The 22,345-nt window shown below is 43.5% G+C and overlaps 1 protein-coding gene across 1 annotated transcript in view; it reads right to left on the reverse strand.

The window, feature by feature from the left end:
- Nucleotides 1-1,113: 1,113 nt before the first annotated feature.
- Nucleotides 1,114-22,345, reverse strand: part of LACTBL1 (lactamase beta like 1) — a 602,504-nt gene continuing 581,272 nt past the window's right edge. The window contains exon 7 of the mRNA XM_078643034.1: nt 1,114-7,622. Within this exon, the coding sequence (XP_078499160.1) occupies nt 6,644-7,622 (979 nt within the window). The 3' untranslated portion in view covers nt 1,114-6,643. The remainder of the gene's footprint in view (nt 7,623-22,345) is intronic.

Below are 22,345 nucleotides of genomic sequence, written 5' to 3' on the forward strand. Positions count from 1 at the left end.
ACATTTGTCAATTAGTACTGTGAGTATCCGTTCCTATTCTCATTCATCAATATCAATGGCACACGATAAAAGAGTATGAGTGGACCACGCGGCTAGTGCTATAAAGAGGAGAAGAGTGCACCTTTGGATTTATCAAGATTCAAATGGACAGCACCATTCTATAAAAGATGGACCTGGATCTTATGATCGATGTTTAAATTGGAAGAGGACCAAAAAAAAGTTTTTTATACATTTGGGCCACAACTATCATATTGATGGATTAAATTATGATCCCTGTGTAAACAGGATTTTGTGCAAGGATATAACTTTGTGCTGTGCGATCATTTCTCAGGGTGCTGATGTTTTGTCCTAACAGACTGTACAAGATCAAACCTGTAGAAATGTGTCTAGGGCAAATACGGAGGAAAAAGGGAAAACAGCCGAAATTTTGAGTATTGAATACAGATTATGCATGGTATGCCTCATTTCCATGTATTAAACCTGGAGTAGGAGTTAATTATTTACCTCAACCAATAAATACCTCACTGTGGAGGTAACAGTATTTAGTATACATGGTGGAAACCTCACCCTCTTCTGGCTTACATCTGAAATGGGGCCATTAATGTTTTATTTTCTTAGCAGCCTAGTGTGCAGATTCTTTGCTAGGCTGTTAAGATGGTATCCTGGTCATAATGGAGGACTAATGACACAGAAGTATGTGGATTTATATCTAGATTGCTGGAAATTATTTAAGACGCAGTCTTTGATCACTGCAGAGTGTTCTGGAGAGTATTTATCGGGATAATATTGCTATATGAAGTTAAGTAAAAGAGCACTTGGTAGATTGTTTTGGCAATGTATTACTGGGCTACTATAGAGTGCTGAAGGAGTTAGAGCACATCAGTACTGTAGCTGTAGGCGTGGATCACGGTTTGGTGCATTTTTCTAGCAGCTGATAGGTAGGAACATTGAACCGAAAGTGACCTAGAAATTTGATCCATTGTCTTCAGACATGCTTTCAAGGTCTAGAGATCTTTAGGGTCCCACTATTCTTTTAAGCATTTAAAATTCTACAAGCACCTTTGGTTCACTTGATTGTATTTTTATGGGGCTGAATGAATAAAGACACACATATAATTTGTTTGGGTGTTTATTCGTATTTAATAAATTCACTTTTTATATCTTGAATCTTTTGTAAATTCTCCAAGACACGTTAACTTTATAGCAAAAGCTCCTTTCATTAACTGCAACACATACAATACATTTAACATCAACACACATTAGGCTCAGTTCCACACTTCCAGCGAGCACATATCTCCATTTGCACTGCAGTTAACAAACCATAGCAGTACATATTATTGCATCAATGCATTACTCTTACACAGCATATTTAAATACCTATCCTTAAACCAGATAGTCACATCCATGGCTTCCAAAGTGGCAAAAACACTCCAGCCATTACATTGGCATTGCAGGATTTTTCTGGACTTTTGCAAGAAGAAGAAAAAAGGTAAATCAGCAAATATTTACAATATTTCTGGGAATATGTGTAATGTAAAGCTTCATCTGCTTCTCTGAGAGTCTTTTATACATTAAGGGCCTGATTACGACGTCTGGCGGACTTCAGTCCGCCCAACACCCTCTCTGTCCTGGCGGAAAGGCGCGCCCTTGAGATTAATGGTTATTATTATTAGTTATCTGTGATATATTTAATTATTTGACATTTTTTGTCCATAGAACATTATTTTGAGCTCAGCAGACTTGGAGGAGAACTGCCAGGCCCTTAAGTGCTAAAAACGAGAGCCCACCAATTAAAAGAGCTCAATCCTCTTTGCAGCTTATATTAATGTGTTTCCTCATCTTTACCTTAATAAAAACCCATCAGTTCTAAAGGTTCTGGAACGTTTGTGGTCTGTTCATAGCTCGGTGTTTACATCCTGTATCTTTAGAGTCAGGCAACTGCCAAATTAATTGGTTCTAACCACATTGCAATTTCTTTTAATTTGATGTACATTATTAGTGAGTAACCTTTGTTTTTGCTCCACCTCTCAAAAGTCATGCAATTGTATCTAAAAACATGACAGTAAGGGACTAATGCTAACCCCTCCATTTTTTTATTAAGTATGTCTAGAAAACAATTCAGCCCTCTCACAAACATGCAATTTGGAGGAAGACAATCTAAAATGATACATAATTCTTTTAATTACGACATCCTTTTTAGGATCTGGGGACAGTCTAAATGATACTTGCATTCATGAAAGCCCTTTCAACATACATTATATGGTGTTCTCCTTCGCTGGGACCCTAGGAGCATGCATCCCTCTGGACCTCACTTGCCCTGAGGGGCCAAAGGGGTGCTGGCTAAATACTAGGTTCCACCAATCACGGAAGAGACACATCATTGCCAGTGTGCGGACGTTACCCTGGCACAATGCCGGCAGGTTACATCGCAGTTGCTAGTTTAGGCTCCTACAATTATGTTGTTACGTCACATAATAGAATGGCAAAATATTGCATAGCTCATACTTTGTCAATTTTGCTTGAAAAGATCTTAAATATATTACATTAAAATGATTAAGTGCAGTTACCGGACTAGTTTTCCTGGATGTCATGGTGTCACACTACTGTCTATATGCACCACAATTACCAGACTAGCCTTCCAGGATAATGTTACGGTGCATGGGTAAGGCATGTACACTGATGAAATGACATGTATCAAGCGTGATTGATGGAACTCAGGGGCATATTACCAAGCAATATTGATAATTATCACTATGCATGGTTAGCGGCTAGAATTATATCGCCGTGCTCCGACAATTTTTACCGCTAAGATACCTTGATATTATCAAGGTTTATCTCAAAAGCGGTAAAAATCCTGTGAAATGCATGAATATCGCTGAAAAATCAGCGATATTCATGCATTATCGTGACAATGTTCCTTAGCCATGTTATCCACCTTCCATTGGATAACATGGCTAAGAACTGCTCTGGGCAGGCGTTATCTTTTGGAGATATTCGCACTTAGCGCGAATATTTCCAAAAGTAAGGCTTTGTTGATAATTGGAGATAGCGATATTAGCGACAGTTTCCAGTCGCTAACATCTTGGCACGCCCACTTTGCATGTCATTAGCGATAAATATCACTGACATGCAAAGTGGGCCCCAAGATGATCGCTATCTCCTACTAGCTGTCGCTAACAGGTGTTAGCGACAGCTAGGTAATAGGGCGATAAGATTATTGCCGCTTTATCGGGAAAAAGTCCCGCTAAGGCGGCGATAATGGCCCTTGGTAATATGCCCCTCAGTACTCAATCAGTGAGCCCTTCAGCCCATCAAGACCAAGCGTGATGGGGAGGGACACTCTTAGGTTGTGGGGCTACAGACAATGCCACATAGGGTATGTTGAAGGGACTTTGCTGAGTAAAATTATCATTATAGAAGTTTTCCGAACTCTAAAAGGAATGTGGTGAATAATATCATTGTATAAATGAAGACCATCTATCAACTCCAAATGGAATGTTTACAAGGGGTGGGAATGTTGGCCTCGAATATTTAATAAGGAAATTACAGGATTATTGGCTGCCCCTTGATTTAACATTTTAGGATATTAACAAATAACATACACCTAGGCCCTGATTCATCATACGATTGCATTGCCCTTGCATCAGGCAGGGTGACGCAAGGACAACACAATGCGTAAGTCAGATTTACCAAGCCACACAATGCTGTCTGGCGTGGCACTGCATTGCTTGGTAAATCTGGAGTAACGCAAGGCAAAGCAAGTTGCAGCCTTGAGTTACTCTGCCCCAAGAAGGCATTACATGGGTAGAGGGTGGGTTTTTCCATGGATCGACTAATGTATTTTGGTGCATTCCCAGATTTACCAAGACAGTTAACCCCGAAAATGCGCCAACCTGCTATGCCTTCCTGATAAAGGCTCAACAAGCAGAAATATCCTCTTTCTAAGTGTGCTGCATTCTGCCTGCAACGCAGGCACCCCAGTGCCATAACAATAACCCCTCAGCCCGCGCTGTGCAGGGGGGGCCCAAGCTACAGGGGCCCCTACCCAGCATTGTGCACTGATGGGCCAGAGACTGGGTCCGGAGCATGGGGCCCGCTCTATGCACTTTTCAGGGGAGCTCCCTAAGTTTTGTTATGCCACTGATGCAAGGGTGCCTGCCTTGGTGCCAGGCTGCAATGATATTATTGACATATATGGCACATTCCTGCCCTCTCAATTTGACGCACCACAGCTCAGCACGGTAAGTTGTCTTGCTGCGTTGTACTGCATCAAATCTGCAGAATCTGCCCCTTAATTTAATTTTTTTACAATGAGGGTAGCACATATTATAGTGATGGCCACCTGTCTCTAAAGTCACAAGGTGTAAACAATTAACTACGAACACAGCACAAAAGCATTATTTTTTTTGTTACTAATGGAAAGGGCAGAAATAAATGAAAATAAGCTGCAAAGTGGGGGACGCTCAGTTAAATGGTGGCCTCTCGTTTTTATTGCTTAAGAAAGCTGTTGCTTGCTTATAAGTGCAGGGCTCAAAACAATGCTCCGCTGACAAAACACTTCAGAAATTAAATATATCCCACACAATTACAGTCAAAAGCTATTAAGTTTGGGAATTACCGATAGGTTGAAGAAGTAATCACTTCTCTCCTCCACCGAACCTACAATAATTGCACGGATGGGCAAGGTGCTCGAGCCTCCTGTCGCTGGTAACGGGACGGTGGTACAGGACTGATTCAAAATTAATAATTCATACAAAATTCTGCCCAGTAACTTTTTAACCTTTTTTCATGACCCTTTTCATACTAAAAAGAGTTCAAGATGACCTCACCTTGAGCCATTGTGGTGCTGACAACTGAAAAGGAGTGCACCTCAGTTTCAGTGATAGGGGTTGCCAGGGTGGAAGTTCACGCCTTTATTTTTATATTTTTGTATGTTTGCATGTTAACTGTGTCCTCAAAGGATATATAAAAAAATACATGCTTGGCAAGGCTGGATCTATTAGCTTTGCCAATAATTATTTACATTTTTATATTGAATCATGTCATACGGCTCTCCTTTACTTTCTTTCTCAATTGTTCTGTGTGCAAATAGTATTAGGTGTATTGACGTCAATCAAGTTATATAATCTATGCTGTGACCAATAGTCTATATATTATTAAACCACCCGAGTCTTATTAAATGAGGATTCAAATGTTGTAATTATTACTGTTTTTACTTGAAAATAGTATAGCTCACTGACCTTAGTTGTATGGCACCATCATTATCTTCTAAATTTATTTGGCTTCCAATTCCTCTGAACCCCTCCCACGTCTGTGTTTCTTTCTTCCCTATCTAGTCACTGTCCCTTGACTGTCATTCTATTAAAGCACCTATTAGGCATCCACAGCATAATGGGAATATGAATGCATGTTCAAACACATTGTTCGAATCATAAATACATCTCTTTGTTGGTGTAATACATTCTGGAGATTACAAGCACAAACACCAATCCCATTGCTTGTTCTAAATCCCTGGATTTAGGATTACAAATGTTTTTGTTCTTTTCTCAAGCCTCACCTTTCACGCCTTAAATTAAATCTTCACATTTAAACAAAAAATGAAATATTAGCACAATGGATGAAGAATACACCTTAGGCAGGCTGAAACTTTTATCTGTGAACAACTTTCCAAAACACGTGGCATACATTTAATAATTATTGTACAGGTCTCTGTTATTTTTACCCACAGCATCGCAGTTAGAGACAGAATTGCATTGTCCCATCATATCAAAGTTTCGGATCCCTATCAGTGCTTAAATTGTGCAGGTGGTTACAGGTGGTGGGTAATGGCACACAGGTTTAGGGACCGCTCAATGCTTTTCATCAAACAACTTTGGGAGTGAGAGAGGCAAAGGTAGAACAAACAAAGGAAACATGAATGAAACACCGGAAAACAGTAACAAGGGGGCAAAGCAGGGATGAAAAAGAATCTGCAATAGGGATACACACTAATGTAGGATGGAGAACGAAAGCAGTGAAATCAGAATAGGCAGCATTGGTATTCAAAGGACCCCATCTATCAGCAACACTATTGGTGTGTACTAAGAAAAACTTTGGGGCGAATGCAATTACATTTCTTTTACAAATTATACACTGATTGCCAGCCTCAGTCGTTGGCTGTACACTTGTTTTGTACAATGCTATTAAAAGAAGCCCATTTTGAATGTAAAAGTTTCTGCAGTTCTTGATAAGAGGTGAAGTAGATGCCCTTGAATAAAAGGGCCCTCTTCAGCAGAGTCAAAGTGCAGTGGTTTAGTACAAGATATCAGGAGCAATTTCTAGGCCCCTTTATGGTCACACTGTTGACTATGCGAGATGGAAATTTGAAATTGTGTGCAGCAATGTCCTTAACAAACTCAAGTGGTCTGTACCATCCATAGTGCTTAATCCAAGCCATGTAGAAGTCCATCTGGATGAGTATGGTGTTTCCCTGCTTGTATGACAAAAACTGGACAACCCAACAAGCAAATATGGAGAGTCCCACAGTCTAATTAGACGTTTGGCACTGTGGCTCAGGTGTCCAAAGCGGAGGCAGTAGAGGTTGCCAGTATTAGGAGAAGAACTCATCAAAGTTGATTGCCAAAAATAATTTTAGAGAAAGTCATTAGTTGTAAAATGTAGGTTTATTCTGTATACGAAACACATTGTAGGTATTGAGGCCAGGAGCATCAAAACCAGGTGACAAACCTTTGCTGTCAAAGGGATAAAAGTTAAAGAGCTGCCCATTCTGGGTCTCCAGGGAGACAGAGGAAGAGCCAAGACGCAGGATGCATGGAAATTCCTTATCAAATACGACTTGAAAGATACGCTCCTCCAAGTGTTGTAGTTTTATAGTTCGATATTTTTCTGGAATAAGCTCCTCGATGTGTGGGCCAAACTGTTGCATGACCAGAACACCATCAGCATCCGCTTTAATCTCATAGAATGTTAGGTTGGCATATGTGTAGTACCCCACGTATGGAGTTGGACTTGCAGGAGGATTTAGCCTTTTGTCTGCTTCCCTGAATGCTTTTTCAATTGCAGGAATAAGTTGATCATATGTTTGGGCAACAATGTCTTCACCCTTTGGCCGGGCCCCTGACATCAGAATAATGAAACTCATATGCAGCTTAGGAACCAGGGAAAACGTTGCTGCATAGCCATCTAAGTCACCGTCCTTTCTGATGATATCATACCCATGCTGTTCATTGACCTCCCATGGGGTGCCCGTCTTATTTGCAAAGTAATTGGTAGAGCACTTGAAAAGTGGTGTGAGCATCGTTTTCATTGTGTCTGGTTCAAGGAGTCGCCGATGGTAGGTACCCAGTAGCACCATAGCTAACTTAGCCAGATCAGCAGCTGTAGAGTACATCTGACCTGAAGGTCTATACCAACCAAGATCATACAAAGGAGCTGTCTGCCCGCTGCTGTAGAAGCCCACTGCCATTCGGGAGAGGACTGGCGGAGAGAGGTCAAAGCCTGTATCTTCCATGCCCACACGATCTAGGATATTTTCGGAAACCCAGTGCTGGTAATTGCCCTCTGGAGTTTGCTCCGCCAACACATGGGCTAGCATGGAAAAAGCCAGATTACTGTAGTGACACCTAAGATGAAAGAAAGAAATAATCTGAGAAACATTTTCCATTTCTGATATTGAAGCAATTTAGTACTGGAACATAAGCTTCAAGTGCCTACCAAAACAACATAATACTAGTACATATGTTCATCAATTACGTTGTGAAATGATACCAAACCATATTGTAAGTTCCAAATTGTTTTTCTTTTTTTTCCCAATTTTTTTTATTGCGCAGAACATAGTTAAGGTACAATTCATGAATGAACAATTTGAGCAATGGAAATGGATACAACATTTCTAAAAGCATCTTCTATTAAAAAATAAATAAATAAATAAAATAAAATAAAAAACTGGATAACAAACTGGATTAAAGAGGGGGGATTTTGAATACTTAAAACTCTCAAGCAGTCAATAATACAAAAAATATACATTTTCAAGTACAAGCAATGTGCAACATCCGCAAACTTTGATCATAAAGTGCAAGTACAATACAGTGCAATCCAACCTGGAATAAAGTGCTAGTGCTAAAAAGTTTTACTACGAATGCAAATATTACAGAAAAAAAAGATATACTTTTGACTTGTTGATAGGGTCTACCAACATTTTAAGACTGCTTTAGAATCAAATAGATTTAGTTTTAGTATTCAATCTAATTTCTAGCTTAACCCCCCTTTATTTCCTCCAGATTCTCAAAATTCTTCGAATTCCTTTCGAAACTCCTGACTGCTCCCACTCTGCAAGCATAAGCTTTTTCAAAATTCCATGACCTCCTCATTTTGTTAAGCCATTTTAAATGAGATGGAAGTTCCTTGGATTTCCAATTTTGGAGTATTAGGGAGCGAGCAACTGCACAAGAGATAAACACAAATATTTCCTCATCATCTTTAAGAGTACCTCTATCTTTGGATATACCAAAAAGGGCCAATTCGGCTGAGGGTACAAGTGTTTTCCCTATAGCCGCCTCAATATCTATGAATAAGGCCTCCCAGAAAGATTTCAGTTGGGGACAAGTAAAAAAAATATGAAGCCACCCCCCTGGCTAGCGGCTTGGCATCTAAAGCACCTGTTCTCTACCTCCGGGAACCTTTTCTCAAGTGCTTCCGGAGTCCAATACGCTAGCCAACGGGACAAGAAGGCCATCCTCTTAAAATTAGCGGCACGTAATGACTAATAGCCTAGCAAACTTATGATTTCCCATTCCTTATGTGTTAAGTTACATTGAGTAAGGCTAGTTATTTTATCAAGATGGCGATCCATCATGTCTAATTGCCCGACACAATGGAGCCTCTTGTACCAATTTCCTATGCTGCTAATTTCGGTCTCATATAGGAGTGTTACCATCTCACTCATTGAGGCAAGAAGTCCACCAATATCTCTTCTCAGGAAGTGGACTATTTGTAAATATTCAAAGAGCGTTGGTCGCCCGGGAGTAATTACTCTAGCCAGCACTTCTTGCCACAAAATAATTCTATTCTGTTCAAAGAAGTGCCTTAACTCCCGAAATCCCAAATTCTCCCAATTCAATATTTGACTGTTACTAATTTGGAGGCCCAGACAAAAACATTCTCGGAAGCTGAAGAATTGAGATTTTTCTTAAAAAAGGACTGTAATCTAGATAAATATTCTTTCAAGGTCTTGTATCTCGTCCTTTTGGGGAGTTTTGCAATCTTTAAAAATACCTGGGTTTGAGAATCAGACTCTTGTATCATTTTTACTAAGAAGAAGCTATCACGATTGTTTTTTGAACCTATCAGGCCTGCCACTAAGTTGAGAAAGGCTGCCTCGTAGTATTTTTTTAAATGTGGAAGAGCCATTCCCGCCTGCTCAACTGGAAGTTGGATCACGGACACCTTTACCCTAGGGGCTTTTCCCCCCCAAACAAAACTTCTGATCATGGATTCGATGTCTTTAAAAAAAATAGAATTGAATTTAATAGGAACATTACAAAACAAGAATATTAATAAAGGTAGAATCGACATCTTGATCAGAGATACCCTGCCAATCAAGGTGAGCGGGAGTAAAAGACATTGGGCGAGAAGATTCTTGATTTTATTCTTCATTCTCACATAGTTAAGGAGATAGAGCTGGTGATAATCACAAGACACGTATATGCCTAAATATCTAATAGGGTCTCGGCCTGCGCCTGGACACGCAAACACGATGGAAAATGGCTGAGGTTGGTGTTTAAAGCGAGAACCTCCGTTTTTTTAGCATTTATTTTGTAGCCTCCTATTAGTTCATATGCTTTAAATTCTTTTAATATAGTTTCTATATTCTTCTTATTCGGCTTTACGTAGAGGATAATATCATCCGCGAAAAGCTTAAGCTTCTCCATCCCAAGGATAGGGGGGAGAATGTCAGGATTGTTTCTAATCCTAATAACAAGGGGTTCAATAAAAAAAAGAAAAAAGAAGAGGAGATAAAGGGCAGCCCTGCCTTGTCCCTCGATTAACTTGGATTGAACCGGCCTTTTCCGAGTTAATTATAACATGCGCTGAAGCACCTTGATAGACGTTCTGCAGCATCTTAATCACTTGTTCAGGAAACCCGAATTTGGTAAGGGAATAAAACAAGGTTGTCCAGTTTACTAGGTCGAACGCATTTTCCGCGTCGACCATTAAGATACAGGCAGGGGTTAAATTAACATAAAAATATTCCAATGCCTGAATTAAAAATTCAGTGTTGGATGACACGGCCTGCTATGAATCCTGAATGATCGCTATGTATGACTTCTTGCGCACCATACGTAAAGCGATGGGCCCAGATTTTCATTAGGATTTTGTAGTCTGAATTCAGGAGGCTAATCGGTCTATACGAATTAATATCTTCTGGACTTTTGTCTTTTTTAACAAAAGATATTATTGTTGCTTCCTTAAAGGACGCGGGTACCAATCCTCCTAACTTGATGTAGTTAAATAAATTCATTAGGGGAGTTAATAGCTCTTTTAAAAATATTTTGTAATATTCGATTGGAAACCCGTCTTGCCCACAGGCTTTCGCCCCTGGTGTTCCCTTAATAGCATCTGCTATTTCCCATGTATTAATTTCAAGCCCAAGCTGCACAACCTGATTGGCCGTAATCTTTGGAATATCTATGTTCATAAAATAGTCCTGTATCTGATCTTCCCCTACTTGATATTCAGTAGTATATTTACGGCTAAAATGCTCCAGAAAAGCCCTTTGGATCAGATTGTTATTTACTATCTCTTGGCCATTTATCGGATCTCTTATTTTGACTATCGAGGCAGATTCCTGTTTTTTCTCACATAATTCGCCAGGAGCTTTCCTACCAATTGGCTATCCTCGTAGATCCTTTGTTGGAAGGTTCTAGAACTGTTAAGCTCTTCCAATACAAAGATATCTCTTAACTCCGCCTTTGCTTGATCCAAGTGATTCGGGCGAAGACGGAACTGTAGAGCATATTCTTTATCTACAGCCTTTTGGAGCATAGATATTTTTTGTCTTCTCTTTTTAGCCTGGGCAGATGTGAAGGATACTATCTGGCTGCGCGCTGCAGCCTTAAATCCCTCCCAGACCGAGAATGGTTCTGCCGTATCATTGTTGATTTTAAAGTATTCCGTAATCCATTCTCCAAAACCAACCACCCAGTCCTGATTCTGGAGCAGGGTACGGTCCAGCTGCCACCTGGACTGATCCCTGCCCCCACCTCCTAGATTAACTTCCAGCTCTATCTTCCCATGGTCGGAAAAGGGATTACATCCAATAGATGAACTCTAAATGAATCTAGATATCAGAAAAAAATCTATTCTTGATGACGTCCGGAAGCGGTGCGAATAGCAGGTGAAGGATGCCCCTTCTGGGTTCAACAAGCGCCATGGATCTATAAGTTGGTATTCTAAGATAAAGGCGCCCACTACTTTTTTAGTGTTAGGTTTTAATTGTTTCTTATTTTTATTAGAGGTATCTTTGTTTAAATCTTGTAAGTAATTGAAATCTCCTCCCATGATAATCTGGCCGGGAGCCCCCCTGAGAAGATCGTTGATTTCTAAAATACTAGACACCTCGTCAGATATCTGCCCGTAATAGTTTACAAAATTCATTACTTTTGCCAGAATTTTGGTTGCAACCCATAACTATCTCCCCTTTGGATCCCTTCTAAATTTTAAAACTTCCCAAGGTAGTCTCCTAGAGAAGTAAACTGCAACGCCTCTCTGGGCTACCCCTGCTGACGCAAAAAACGCATGTGAAAAATATTTCGGGATAAATAAATTGGGGGTGTTGGTTTTTAGGTGGGTCTCTTGCAGAAATATCACGTGAGGATTCTGAGTGACTGCCCATTTTATGAGGGCGCCATATTTTTGTTTGTTTAATACACCGTTGGCATTAACTGATAGGATACTACATTTGTGCATTTCCATATAAAAATTCTCACATCTTTAATTCCTACATTCAAAATTTCATACGAACCCTGCCTATGACTTCTGCTCTTTTTTACTGCTTTCACCCCGACCCCCCCTCTCCCTCCCCTGGTGAACCTCCACCCCCCCTGAAATGTGGCGCCTTCCATTCCTCCCACGCTGACCACATTTCCGCCCCCTCCTACTAACCTGGGTGTCTTCTTGTCACACCCTGAGTAACCCTGTGAGCCCATGGCCCCCCTCGACAAACAGACAAGAAAATTGATTTTAATCTATTCTAATACCAAAAAAATGCATCTTATTTCCACTTTTCCTCAAGCTCAACCACTATTATTCAACAACCTGTTACTTATTACTCAGGCATTTGTCTCAGATGTGATCTCCTTAAGGAGAGACTGTGCTTCTTCAAGGTCGGAAAACATATAGAACTTTCCCTTCACGAGTACTTTTAGTTTGGACTGTTGAGCGATTGAGGCATGAGCGCCATTCATTTTAAAAAGGTGGAGAATTTTGACAAATTCTTTCCTGCGACGCGCTGCTGTAGCGGTCATATCGGGAAAAATTCTGCATTTAATTGTCTCAGTAACAGAAAATTGCCTCTGTTGAAATGCTTTAGATAGAATTTCTTCCTTAATCCTGTAATCCGCGAAATTCATCAGGATAGTTCTAGAAAAAGTTGAGTTTGCGAATCTCTGAGCCGGGACCCGATGAGCTCTCATAATGGTCAGGTCTCCCTCAAACTCTGGTAGAACTTTTTGATGAATAAAAGAGTTAACCCACTGGAGCGTATTTGAGCCTTCCAGTCCTTCAGGAACCCCCACTATCCTAAGATTGGATCTTCGGGAGTGGTTCTCAAGTTCCTCGATCTTGTTTTCAAGCTTACTTTCCAGGAGGCTCTTTTTGCTTGCAGTCTCTTTGGCTTCTGTTCCTGCTTGATTGATATGGTCTTCAATAGCCGATATTCTTTCCTCCGCCTCGTTTAATCTGGAAGGGAGTCCTTGCATCGACTCTTCAAATTTCTCCAGCCTGGAATGCAAAGCGGCTATCTCAACTTGCTGGTTCAACTTTATCTCGCGAATCTCATCAAGGATTAGGTTTAACATCTCGCGAATGTCCATTTGGTAGCTCATTTCATTTTCGGAGCTTCCACTTTTCCCCTTTTGAGGTAGCTGAGTCGTTTATGCTGAGATTACTGATGTTGAGCCCCTTAAATCCCCTTCTTAGGGCAGTCCGGCAGGTGGGCGAGAGGGAGGTTGCAGAGCTGCAGCTGATGATGAACTCTGCTTGGATAATGTCTCTATTCTAGGATCTTCACTGATCATGATCGGACTTGCTTCCGTTTCCGATACTGCACCACTTAATTGAAACTTTACTACCGCCTCAGAACCACTTGGCATTGATAGTTGAGGAGCTACTGATATAGTTTGTGGTATAATCCCGGGCAATTGCAAGGGAGAGTCATTCACTACCACTGTTATTGGGGATGAAGCTGGAGTTTCGGGATTCTTTTCGAGCAGGACTGCTGGTATTTGAGGAGTGCGTGCTGTCTTTTTTTCAAATAAAGGAAAGTCTCTTATCTCCTTCACTCCGCTCGTATTTTTCCCGCCCGGAGATGACTCAACCCCTGCATCATTTTTAGGTGATGCTGAGATATTTTCCGTTACATCTTCCGTGTGGCTCCCTCCCACAGCTTTTTCTCCTACTTCTCCTGGTTCTCCTACCCTTTCATTTGGCGGAGAGGTTAGAGTGGTGTGGAGTTCGGATGTATGACATTACAACGCATGCTTTTACCACGCATGCTTTTACATCGCAGTTTTTACAACGCATAGCGCTTTGGGGTGCTGGATAGTAAATAGTTTAATTTACTATGCCAACTCCAGTCCCCGTGGATAGTAGGGAAGGTGTTGGATAGTAAATTAAATCTATTCCCTATCCTAGAGCGCCCCCCAGCGCAATGCGTTGTAATGGTTTGCGTTGTAAAAGTTGCGATGTAAAAGCACTGCGTGGTAAAAGTTGCGTTGTAAAGGATTTTTCCCGTGGAGTTCATCTTCAGAGCTTTCAAGCGTTGAATCCTTTCCCAAAACGGGAGAGACCGAGCTTCCTTCTCCTTTTTTGGCCTTCTCCTTTTCTTTAGCAGCTAACCCTGCAGCTTTTCTGGCTAGGGCTAAGCGCGTTTTGCTTTTAAGACGGGCAGTTATCTCCATTTTGGCAGTTTTATTTGCGTCCTCACCGTCTTCACTGTCTTTCAATTGCCTCCCCATGTCCCCTTGCGGGGTTCGAAATTATAACAAGTCCACAGAGCAGAACAGCAATTAGCAATCAGTCTATATTTCCCTTTTTTATCTACCCTCGCCTCACCTTTTGCTTGCAGACGGCTGGACCGCTTATCTGTCCGAGGGGGGCCGACAAGAACCTCCTTCAGAAATCGTTGTTGAAATGAAGTCTACTGCCCTATGTTCTAACAGCCACAAGCCGCAGATCTTAGCAATGGAAAAAGCGCCGAAACAGCACTTCGAGGGCCGCCAGGGGTGAGAGGGGCACTCTCTCGAGAAAAGACAAGAAATCCCAGTCTTCTTTATGCCTCAGACGGCAGATACCCCAGGAAGCTCCGAATCGTGGACTGCAGGGGCCGAAAACGTAGTTCAATACGCTCGCTTCCTTGCTGCTCCGCTGGGCGCCATTACCGCGGAGAATTGCGCTGTCGAGGGTGGGCGGGGCCAAGAGTCGTGACGGCTATCCGGAGGCGTGGAGCTCCAGAGCCATCCCCCCTAAGCCCCAAATTGTTTTTCTGTTGGAGATCTACCTTTGTTTCCATATTGACATTCCCTAGTGAGCCACTAAGTGCACGATTGAGTTAGATAAAACATAGGAAAGATATCCTCTCTAATAAACAAAACATAGCAAAAAAACAGGAGCTAGGCCTTGAAGTAAGAGATTTCTAAATATAAAGATTGTAGTGAATAAAAGTTCTGCTTTACCCTTCTTGCACAGTTAGTGCAGGAAATAAATGTGTGTGTTGTAATACTGGAAAAGCGTAAAAAGAATAGAGAAGCAGAGAGTTGGTTGCATGTCACAATATAGATCACAAAACAGTGTAGTCCAAAAATATTTATTAATAATATCAATAATTCTACGTGTTGATGCCCTCCTCCCAGGCATCCCTCATAAGGGAGGTGAAACATCTTGCTAGGGGTATTTCGGATCATTCCCCACTGTGGATGGTTGTGGACGCACACCTGGGATCGGAGGGTAGGGTGCCCCGATCAACCCATGGTACCTCTGTGATCCCAAGGTCAGAACGGAACTACTTAGAGCGATTGATCACTACTTTTCTGAAAATGTGGGTTCTGTGTACTCTTCTGTCTCATTGTGGGAAGCATACAAAACTGTAATTCGGGGCCAGGCCCTCTCATCGATAGGTAACGTTAAGAGATGTAAGCGGGAGGAGGTTGTCCGTCTTGAAAATGAAATCTCCGTTCTTGAGGGGGAGTTGGAATCTGAGGTCTCCCCGGAGAGGCTGCACCTTTTGGGTCTGAAACAACTTGACTATAGAGCGCTGGTGACTGAAGCTGCGAAAGAGATGGGTCGGAAACAGCAGGGACGTTTGTATGATGTGGGAGATAAGGCTGGTAAATTGCTTGCTTGGTTGGATAGGAGGGAATGTGCGAGTCGGGTGGTCCCTGTTATTGTTGATGTGAATGATGTGAGTATCACTGACCCTGCTGAAATTGTAGCCTGTTTCGCGGATTATTTTCGGGTAGTGTACTCCCCTGTGTGCGATAGACCTGAGCAGGACTCCCACTTGCTTCTACGCGATATCTCGCTGCCATGCCTGTCCGACCCTGAGAGAGATCTGCTGGAGGCTCCGCCTATGGTTGATTCGCTCGGGGAGGGCCTCGGGCCCTAATGGGCTCCCCATTGAGCTTTACAAGCTCCGTCCGGATGTGCTGGCGCCGTATCTACGGTCAATGTTTTTAGAATCACTGGAGACGGGCTCTCTTCCTCCTGATCAGAGATTGGCCTCCATAGTGGTTATCCATAAGGAAGGTAAGCCACGTGACCGTTGCGACTCCTTCAGGCCTATTTCTCTGATAAATGCTGAGCCGAAGATCCTGGCCAAAGTGCTCGCCAATCGTTTGGTATCTGTCATAAGCGATCTGGTTCACCCGGGCCAGTCCGGATTTATACCACACCGCAATACGGCACTTAACCTTCGGCGCCTGCATGGAGTCCTTGCGCGAGCGGAAACTTTGCGTGAACCAGCCATCTTGGCGTCTTTGGACGCCACCATGGCGTTTGATACGCTTGAGTGGCCTTATCTTTGGGCGGTTCTCTCTAAATTCGGTTTCGGACCCGCTTTTATTAGCTGGGTAAAATTGCTCTACACTGACCCTTTAGCCCAAGTAGTGGTGAATGGGCGTGTCTCGACCTCCTTTGCTCTCGGTAGGGGAACGCATAAGGGCTGCCCTTTGTCCCCACTCTTGTTTGCCCTCGCTTTGGAGGCGCTGGCGGCTTGGTTGAGATGGGAGCCATCTTTGAGGGGCATTAGATGGACTCCGGAGTTTGAGGATCGTGTATCTCTGTACGCAGACGATATACTCTTGTACCTTACGTCGCCTCGGAAGTCGTTGATCGTCCTTTTCGACGTTTTGACTTCTTTCCGTAAAAACTCTGGTCTTGTCATCAACTGGTCGAAGTCTTGTATTTATGTCCTCTCCGGCGAGGCTCCTCTCCTACCACGTGGCTGTCCTATTTCGGTGGCGCTGCAGGGATTCGAGTACCTGGGAATCTTTATCACCTTGGACCCTGTGCTTCGATATGAGCGCAATTTGCTGCCCCCTCTCCAGCGTCTCCATGCTGATGTTGTAGCGTGGGGTAGGCTCCCTCTCTCTCCTCTGGGACGAGCGGCGTCGTTTAAGATGATGTCGCTCCCCCGATTTCTTTATGCGCTTCAAAACACGCTTGACATTGTACCAGCCGGTTACTTTCGGGAGATTGAAAGTCTACAGCGACGATTGATATGGGAAGGCCGTTCTCGTATCGCCCTTTCGAAGCTGACGCTCCCTTGGTACGATGGGGGCATCGCGCTCCCGGACATCCGTCGCTACTATTGGGCCTCTCAGCTGGGGGCCATTAACCACGGCACTTACGCTCCTTCGCCGAACCCGGCCTTTGCGATGGATAAATGGCTGCTGCCTGGTGGAGATTACAACAGGGTTCTATACGCGAAATCTGCCGGCGGATCTCTTACAGGCCCCACTAAAACAGCAGTACAGGTGTGGTATCGTGCTACGGCGGCCACGGGATGGGCCGACAAGCCTACCCGTGCTACTCCGCTTTATGCTTCGGATAAGCTTGACTCCCTCTGGCAGTCGAAGGGTTTTGATAGGTGGGACATGATTGGAATCAGCAGGGTCGATGATGTGTGGATCAAGGGTAGAGTCAAGACGTTTGAGGAACTGAAGGTTGAGTACGACCTGAATGATAGGGAATCCTTTCGGTATGCGCAAGTCCGGCATGCGGTCCTGTCTGTTTTTCCCCTGGGTTTGGACGTTCCGGAGGCGTCCCCGCTTGAAGATCGGATACTGGATGGGCATGTCCCTGATAGCACGATCTCGCTCATATATAAAAAATTAATTAATACCAGGATTGACCTGCTGGATAAACTTCGAGAGTTATGGACTAGTGATGGTCTAGAACTCGATGACAAGGACTGGCAGGCTGCGATCTCTTCTCCGAAGGAGGTGGCTATCCCGGCGCGCCTCCGGTTTGTCCAGCTCAAAATTCTACATAGGGTGTATGTGACTGGTCCACGTCTGGTACGCATGGGGTTCTTGGCGGATGGATTGTGCAGGCGTGGCTGTGGTATGGTGGGCACGTTTCTCCATATTATTTGGGAATGTCCTGCTGTACTACGCTACTGGACTTGCGTGCATGATGTTATGTGTGAGGTCACGGGTGTGCAGTTAATGCCTGAAGCACGGAGATGGTTGCTGAATGTCTGGGAGCCGAATGACTATAATCAGGCGCAGCTTCGATGGGTGACCTTGGGTAACCTGATTGCCAAGAGGGACATTGCCCAGCTGTGGGGCGCTCAGAGGCCACCGACAATTCTGGTGTGGCAACAAAACATGGACTGGTGCATGTTTAGAGAAAAGACTGTTTATGTTTCCCGTGGCAAGCCCCGCAAATGGGAGAAAATCTGGACTCAATGGAACACATACCGTGGCGATATATGTACTCCCCCCTTTCCGGAACTTAATACCGACCTGTCTTCCTCCCAACCTGATGTTTCCTCCGGAGGAATTTAGATATTTTGTTTACTTCTGGTCTCCTTCCCCCCCCCCAATCTCACTGTATGCTCTGATGTTTGATTTACGTCGGTACTCCCCCCCGGGCAACGTGGTGACGCATTTGTATCGTAATGCCTTGTTTTTGTTTTGTTTATCTGTTTTCTTGTTCTTTGAATTCAATAAAAAGATTTAAAAGAATAATAATATCAATAATTGTATCAGAACAATGGCCTCTAATATACAGCAATAATATTACGGACAGTCAATTTCCTATTTAATGAGAAAACATAAGAATGATCATAAACAAAAGGTGTCAGTGTGTAATATCATGCTTGACGCTCTTATCAGTGAGATACACACATGTGAGTAAAGTGATCAGTATGTCTATCCAGGTAACAAGAACACTGTCCAATTGAATATAATACAACTGTACAAATAGGGTCAGAGTTATAAGACTTATAACATGGCCCCCAATCTCGCATCTGCTGTTTACTATCTTTCCTATGTGTTTTCATTAAATGTGAAAATGATTGTCAATAATATTGTTTATTAGGGGCCACTGTTCTTTGAGAATTACATATTTACCTCAGGCCCCTAGCGATCTTTGGGTTCCCCTTGCTTTCATAGTATATAAAAATACTGACAGACAAACAGCGGAGTGTGAGAGGTGCCATGCGCTGCTGGCAGATTTCATGCACCTGGCGTGGTCATGTCCGAGTGTTAATAAATTCTGGCAGGAGGTGTTTCTGGACATGAGTGAGATACTGGACACAGACCTACCCCCTAACCCTGCACTGGCTCTGCTGGGATATTCTAGGACGCTGCCGGTGGCTTTGCGCCGGCTGACAGATATGGGTCTACTGATTGCCAGACGGGTTGTTGCCTGCTGCTGGATGAGAGGCCCACCCCCGACCAAAGCACGATGGGTCATGGACATGTTATACTGCTGCACACAATCAGAAACTTATAGTGAATTGCTCCCACCCATGAGTCGGCCTAAGAACTTTTGGGGCTTGTACCAGACATATCTACACAGCATAGACAGTGAGCAAGTGGCACTGAGTGAGACACAGGTGGGACAGGAATGCCTGACGGAGGGCGCGGGGCATGGTGAGGGGGACACTTGAGGCACCTATCATATATGCAACTATGGGGAGACGTAGAGGAAGCTGGGAGGGGGGACATGTGTGTTGGGCGGGATTGGGGATGTTGATAATATACCACGGAGGCGGGCACTCTGCAGTGGTTGTAACTCTGTGTGGGTCCCACGGTGCATGGGGGACGAATGGACAATGGCGGGAACTCGGGCTCATCCCGGACTAGCCCAATAAAGTCGAGTAATAGAGTGGTCGCTGAGTGACTGGAAGGCGGTGTGAAGGCTGTTAGTTGGGGGGTGGGGGGACGGTTGGGGTCTGAATCTGTTTTTCTGCATCATAGGCTATCTGTCCTGATACACGTCCGGGGGGGATGTTTCGGTGTCCCGGGGGGGGGGGGGGGAGTGGGTGCACTGTTTGAATGGTGGGAGGGCTGGGGTGGGACGGAGGCATTGTGGGACTCCAGAAGCGTCCTACGTTTATGGTTTTTCTTTATATTGCATGTCTTGCCCCACATACTGCCGCCGGACCTCCGGGCTGTCGGCTCATCGGCTGTGTGCGATCCACGATGTAACATATGGACCTGATATACTCCCCTTACTGCCGGCCCACCCTGGGTTGTAGGCGGATGGCTGTATGTGATGCCTTGTTTCTTAATAAAAGTCTTTAATAAAATAAAAAAAAATAAAAAAATAAAAAAATACTGACAGCCAAAACATTGACCTAACATATTTACAATATGCGAATAATAAAAATACTGACTAATATAAAAAAATACTGTGAGTCTAAAAATACATACAAACAAAATATCTACTGTGTAAATATAGGATTTAAAAATAATAAGACATAACCAAAATATCTACATCAAAAATTATAGTGTAGGGAAATATAGAAAAAGTAAAACAATATATATGTATATTTTAAATAATATTATCTAAACCTGAATAGAAAGTGCAATTATTTATCAAAAAATGCAATATAGTTTAAAAAACAATTGTATACAAACATAAAATATGTTTAATATTTTTATGTAACATATTGTTTATTAAATGTATGTACATTTTTAACACAAGTTTGTTTTAGCTTACAATGTAATTTGCATCAAGTAGTTTTTAATAAGCATGAGCGCAAAATCCGCTCCGATCGCGGATTTTGCGGATTTTCGGCAAATCCGCGATCCGCGAACTCTCGCGGATTTGCCGAAAATCCGCAATCCGCGATCGGAGCGGATTTTGCGGTCAAAAGTTCAAGCGCGCCTAATTAACGATGGCGCCGGCAAGCTGCCAGCGCCCATCCTGCAATAGTTACTTAATTAGCTTCAACAGGAAGCTCTAACAGATAAGATACAGCAGGGGCTCGAGCGCCTGCTTTATTTTAGCAGTTGGAGCTTCCTGTTGAAGCTAATTAAGTAACTTTTGCAGGATGGCGCTGGCAGCTTGCCGGCGCCATCGTAAATTATTTCAACAGTGGTGTCTTCTTGAATAAATATGAAGGGCAGGGTTCATTCGGGCACGACGGTCCTGGCACAAAAAAATAAACCTCAACAGGAAACACTTGCAAATATCAATAAAGCATGTGCCCTAGTTGAAGCTTAAATTCAGTGACTCATTCATCAGCCCAAAAATTAATCTGCTGCTCTGATCGGTCTCTGACCTTTTATACACACAAGAGGCATGCTCGCATGGACGCCCCGTCCGTTTGGCCCCGCCCACACACTCGAGGTGTGCACCGTCTTCCCGCCATTTACCCACTATGATGGACATTTCACTCAAGGGACCCCTGCGCACTTCGGCGCGATTGCATAGTGACACACACTTGGTCGCTGGAACTAGTTGAAGCGCAAATGCAGTGACTCATTCAGCATACGAGCGCAACCCCCGTGCTGTTCCTGTGACCAGGGGCTTCTGTCTCTTAATCTGCTGCTCTGATCGGTCTCTGACCTTTTAGACACACAAGAGGCATGTGCGCTCGCGTGGAAGCCCCGTCCGTTTGGCCCCACCCACACGCTCGAGGAAGCCCCGCCCCCAAATCCGCAAATCCGCTGAATCCGCGGATTTTGCGGATCCACGATCCGTGAATCCGCTGAATCCGCGAATCGTGGATCCGCAAAATCCGCCCATGAAGAATACATAATATTAAAGCTAAAAATAAAAACGCCTAGCTTAAGCTGTACTAATTTATTTAAAATAAAATTGATAAGAATCTAAATATATTTCACTTCTCAAAAATCAAACGTGTAGCAATCTATTTGATAATTGCCAATACAAACAGGAATTGGTGGTAAGTGAGCACACGCTTATCTAATCTCATATACAAATGTCTCTGAAATTGGCGAGAACAACATTTTGGATTTTTTTTAGGTTTAGCTGCTGCGAAAACATCGCAATCCTCTGGCAGCTTGGAGCTTGAAGAACTAAAGTTAGAGATGCGACAGAAAAGGCACAGCTTGAGATGGAACTAGAAGTGGCAGAGGCAATTCAGCCCCAGAAACCCACCAAAGACAAGCAGCTGTAGGAGAACCTACAAACAAATGGAGGCAATGCAGGTATTGAGATCAATCCATCACATAGGACTTTAACTATAATAGAAACTGAGGTATTGAAATTGGGTCTGTCATCTGTCATTCTGTTCACAAAGTGATTTTGATTTTGTGCGGATAAGGACTGACACATTACCTCCCGTCCCTCCCTCGCCTTCCTTCGGTACGAATGAGGCCCCGCCTCCCACCCAGACCCACCCCCAGCATAAAAACTCTGCCCGCCCCCACCTCCACCTGTTATTTTTCTGTCTCACTGGTGAGACTTACCCTTTCAGTTCCTCCCTGTGGCGGTGCCGGGGAGTCTTCGGTTTCGTTCTCTGCTGCGGCGGTGCCCTCTGCTGAGTTCTCCTGGCGGTGCCTACTCTCCTCTTCTCCCTCGTGGTATGTGGGCGGAGCGGTGGCTCAGGAATCCGCAGCGGTGTTTTGGCGGTCCTCCTGTGGCTGGG

Source organism: Lissotriton helveticus, chromosome 5_1, assembly GCF_964261635.1.
Source record: "Lissotriton helveticus chromosome 5_1, aLisHel1.1, whole genome shotgun sequence".
Lineage (NCBI taxonomy): Eukaryota > Metazoa > Chordata > Amphibia > Caudata > Salamandridae > Lissotriton > Lissotriton helveticus.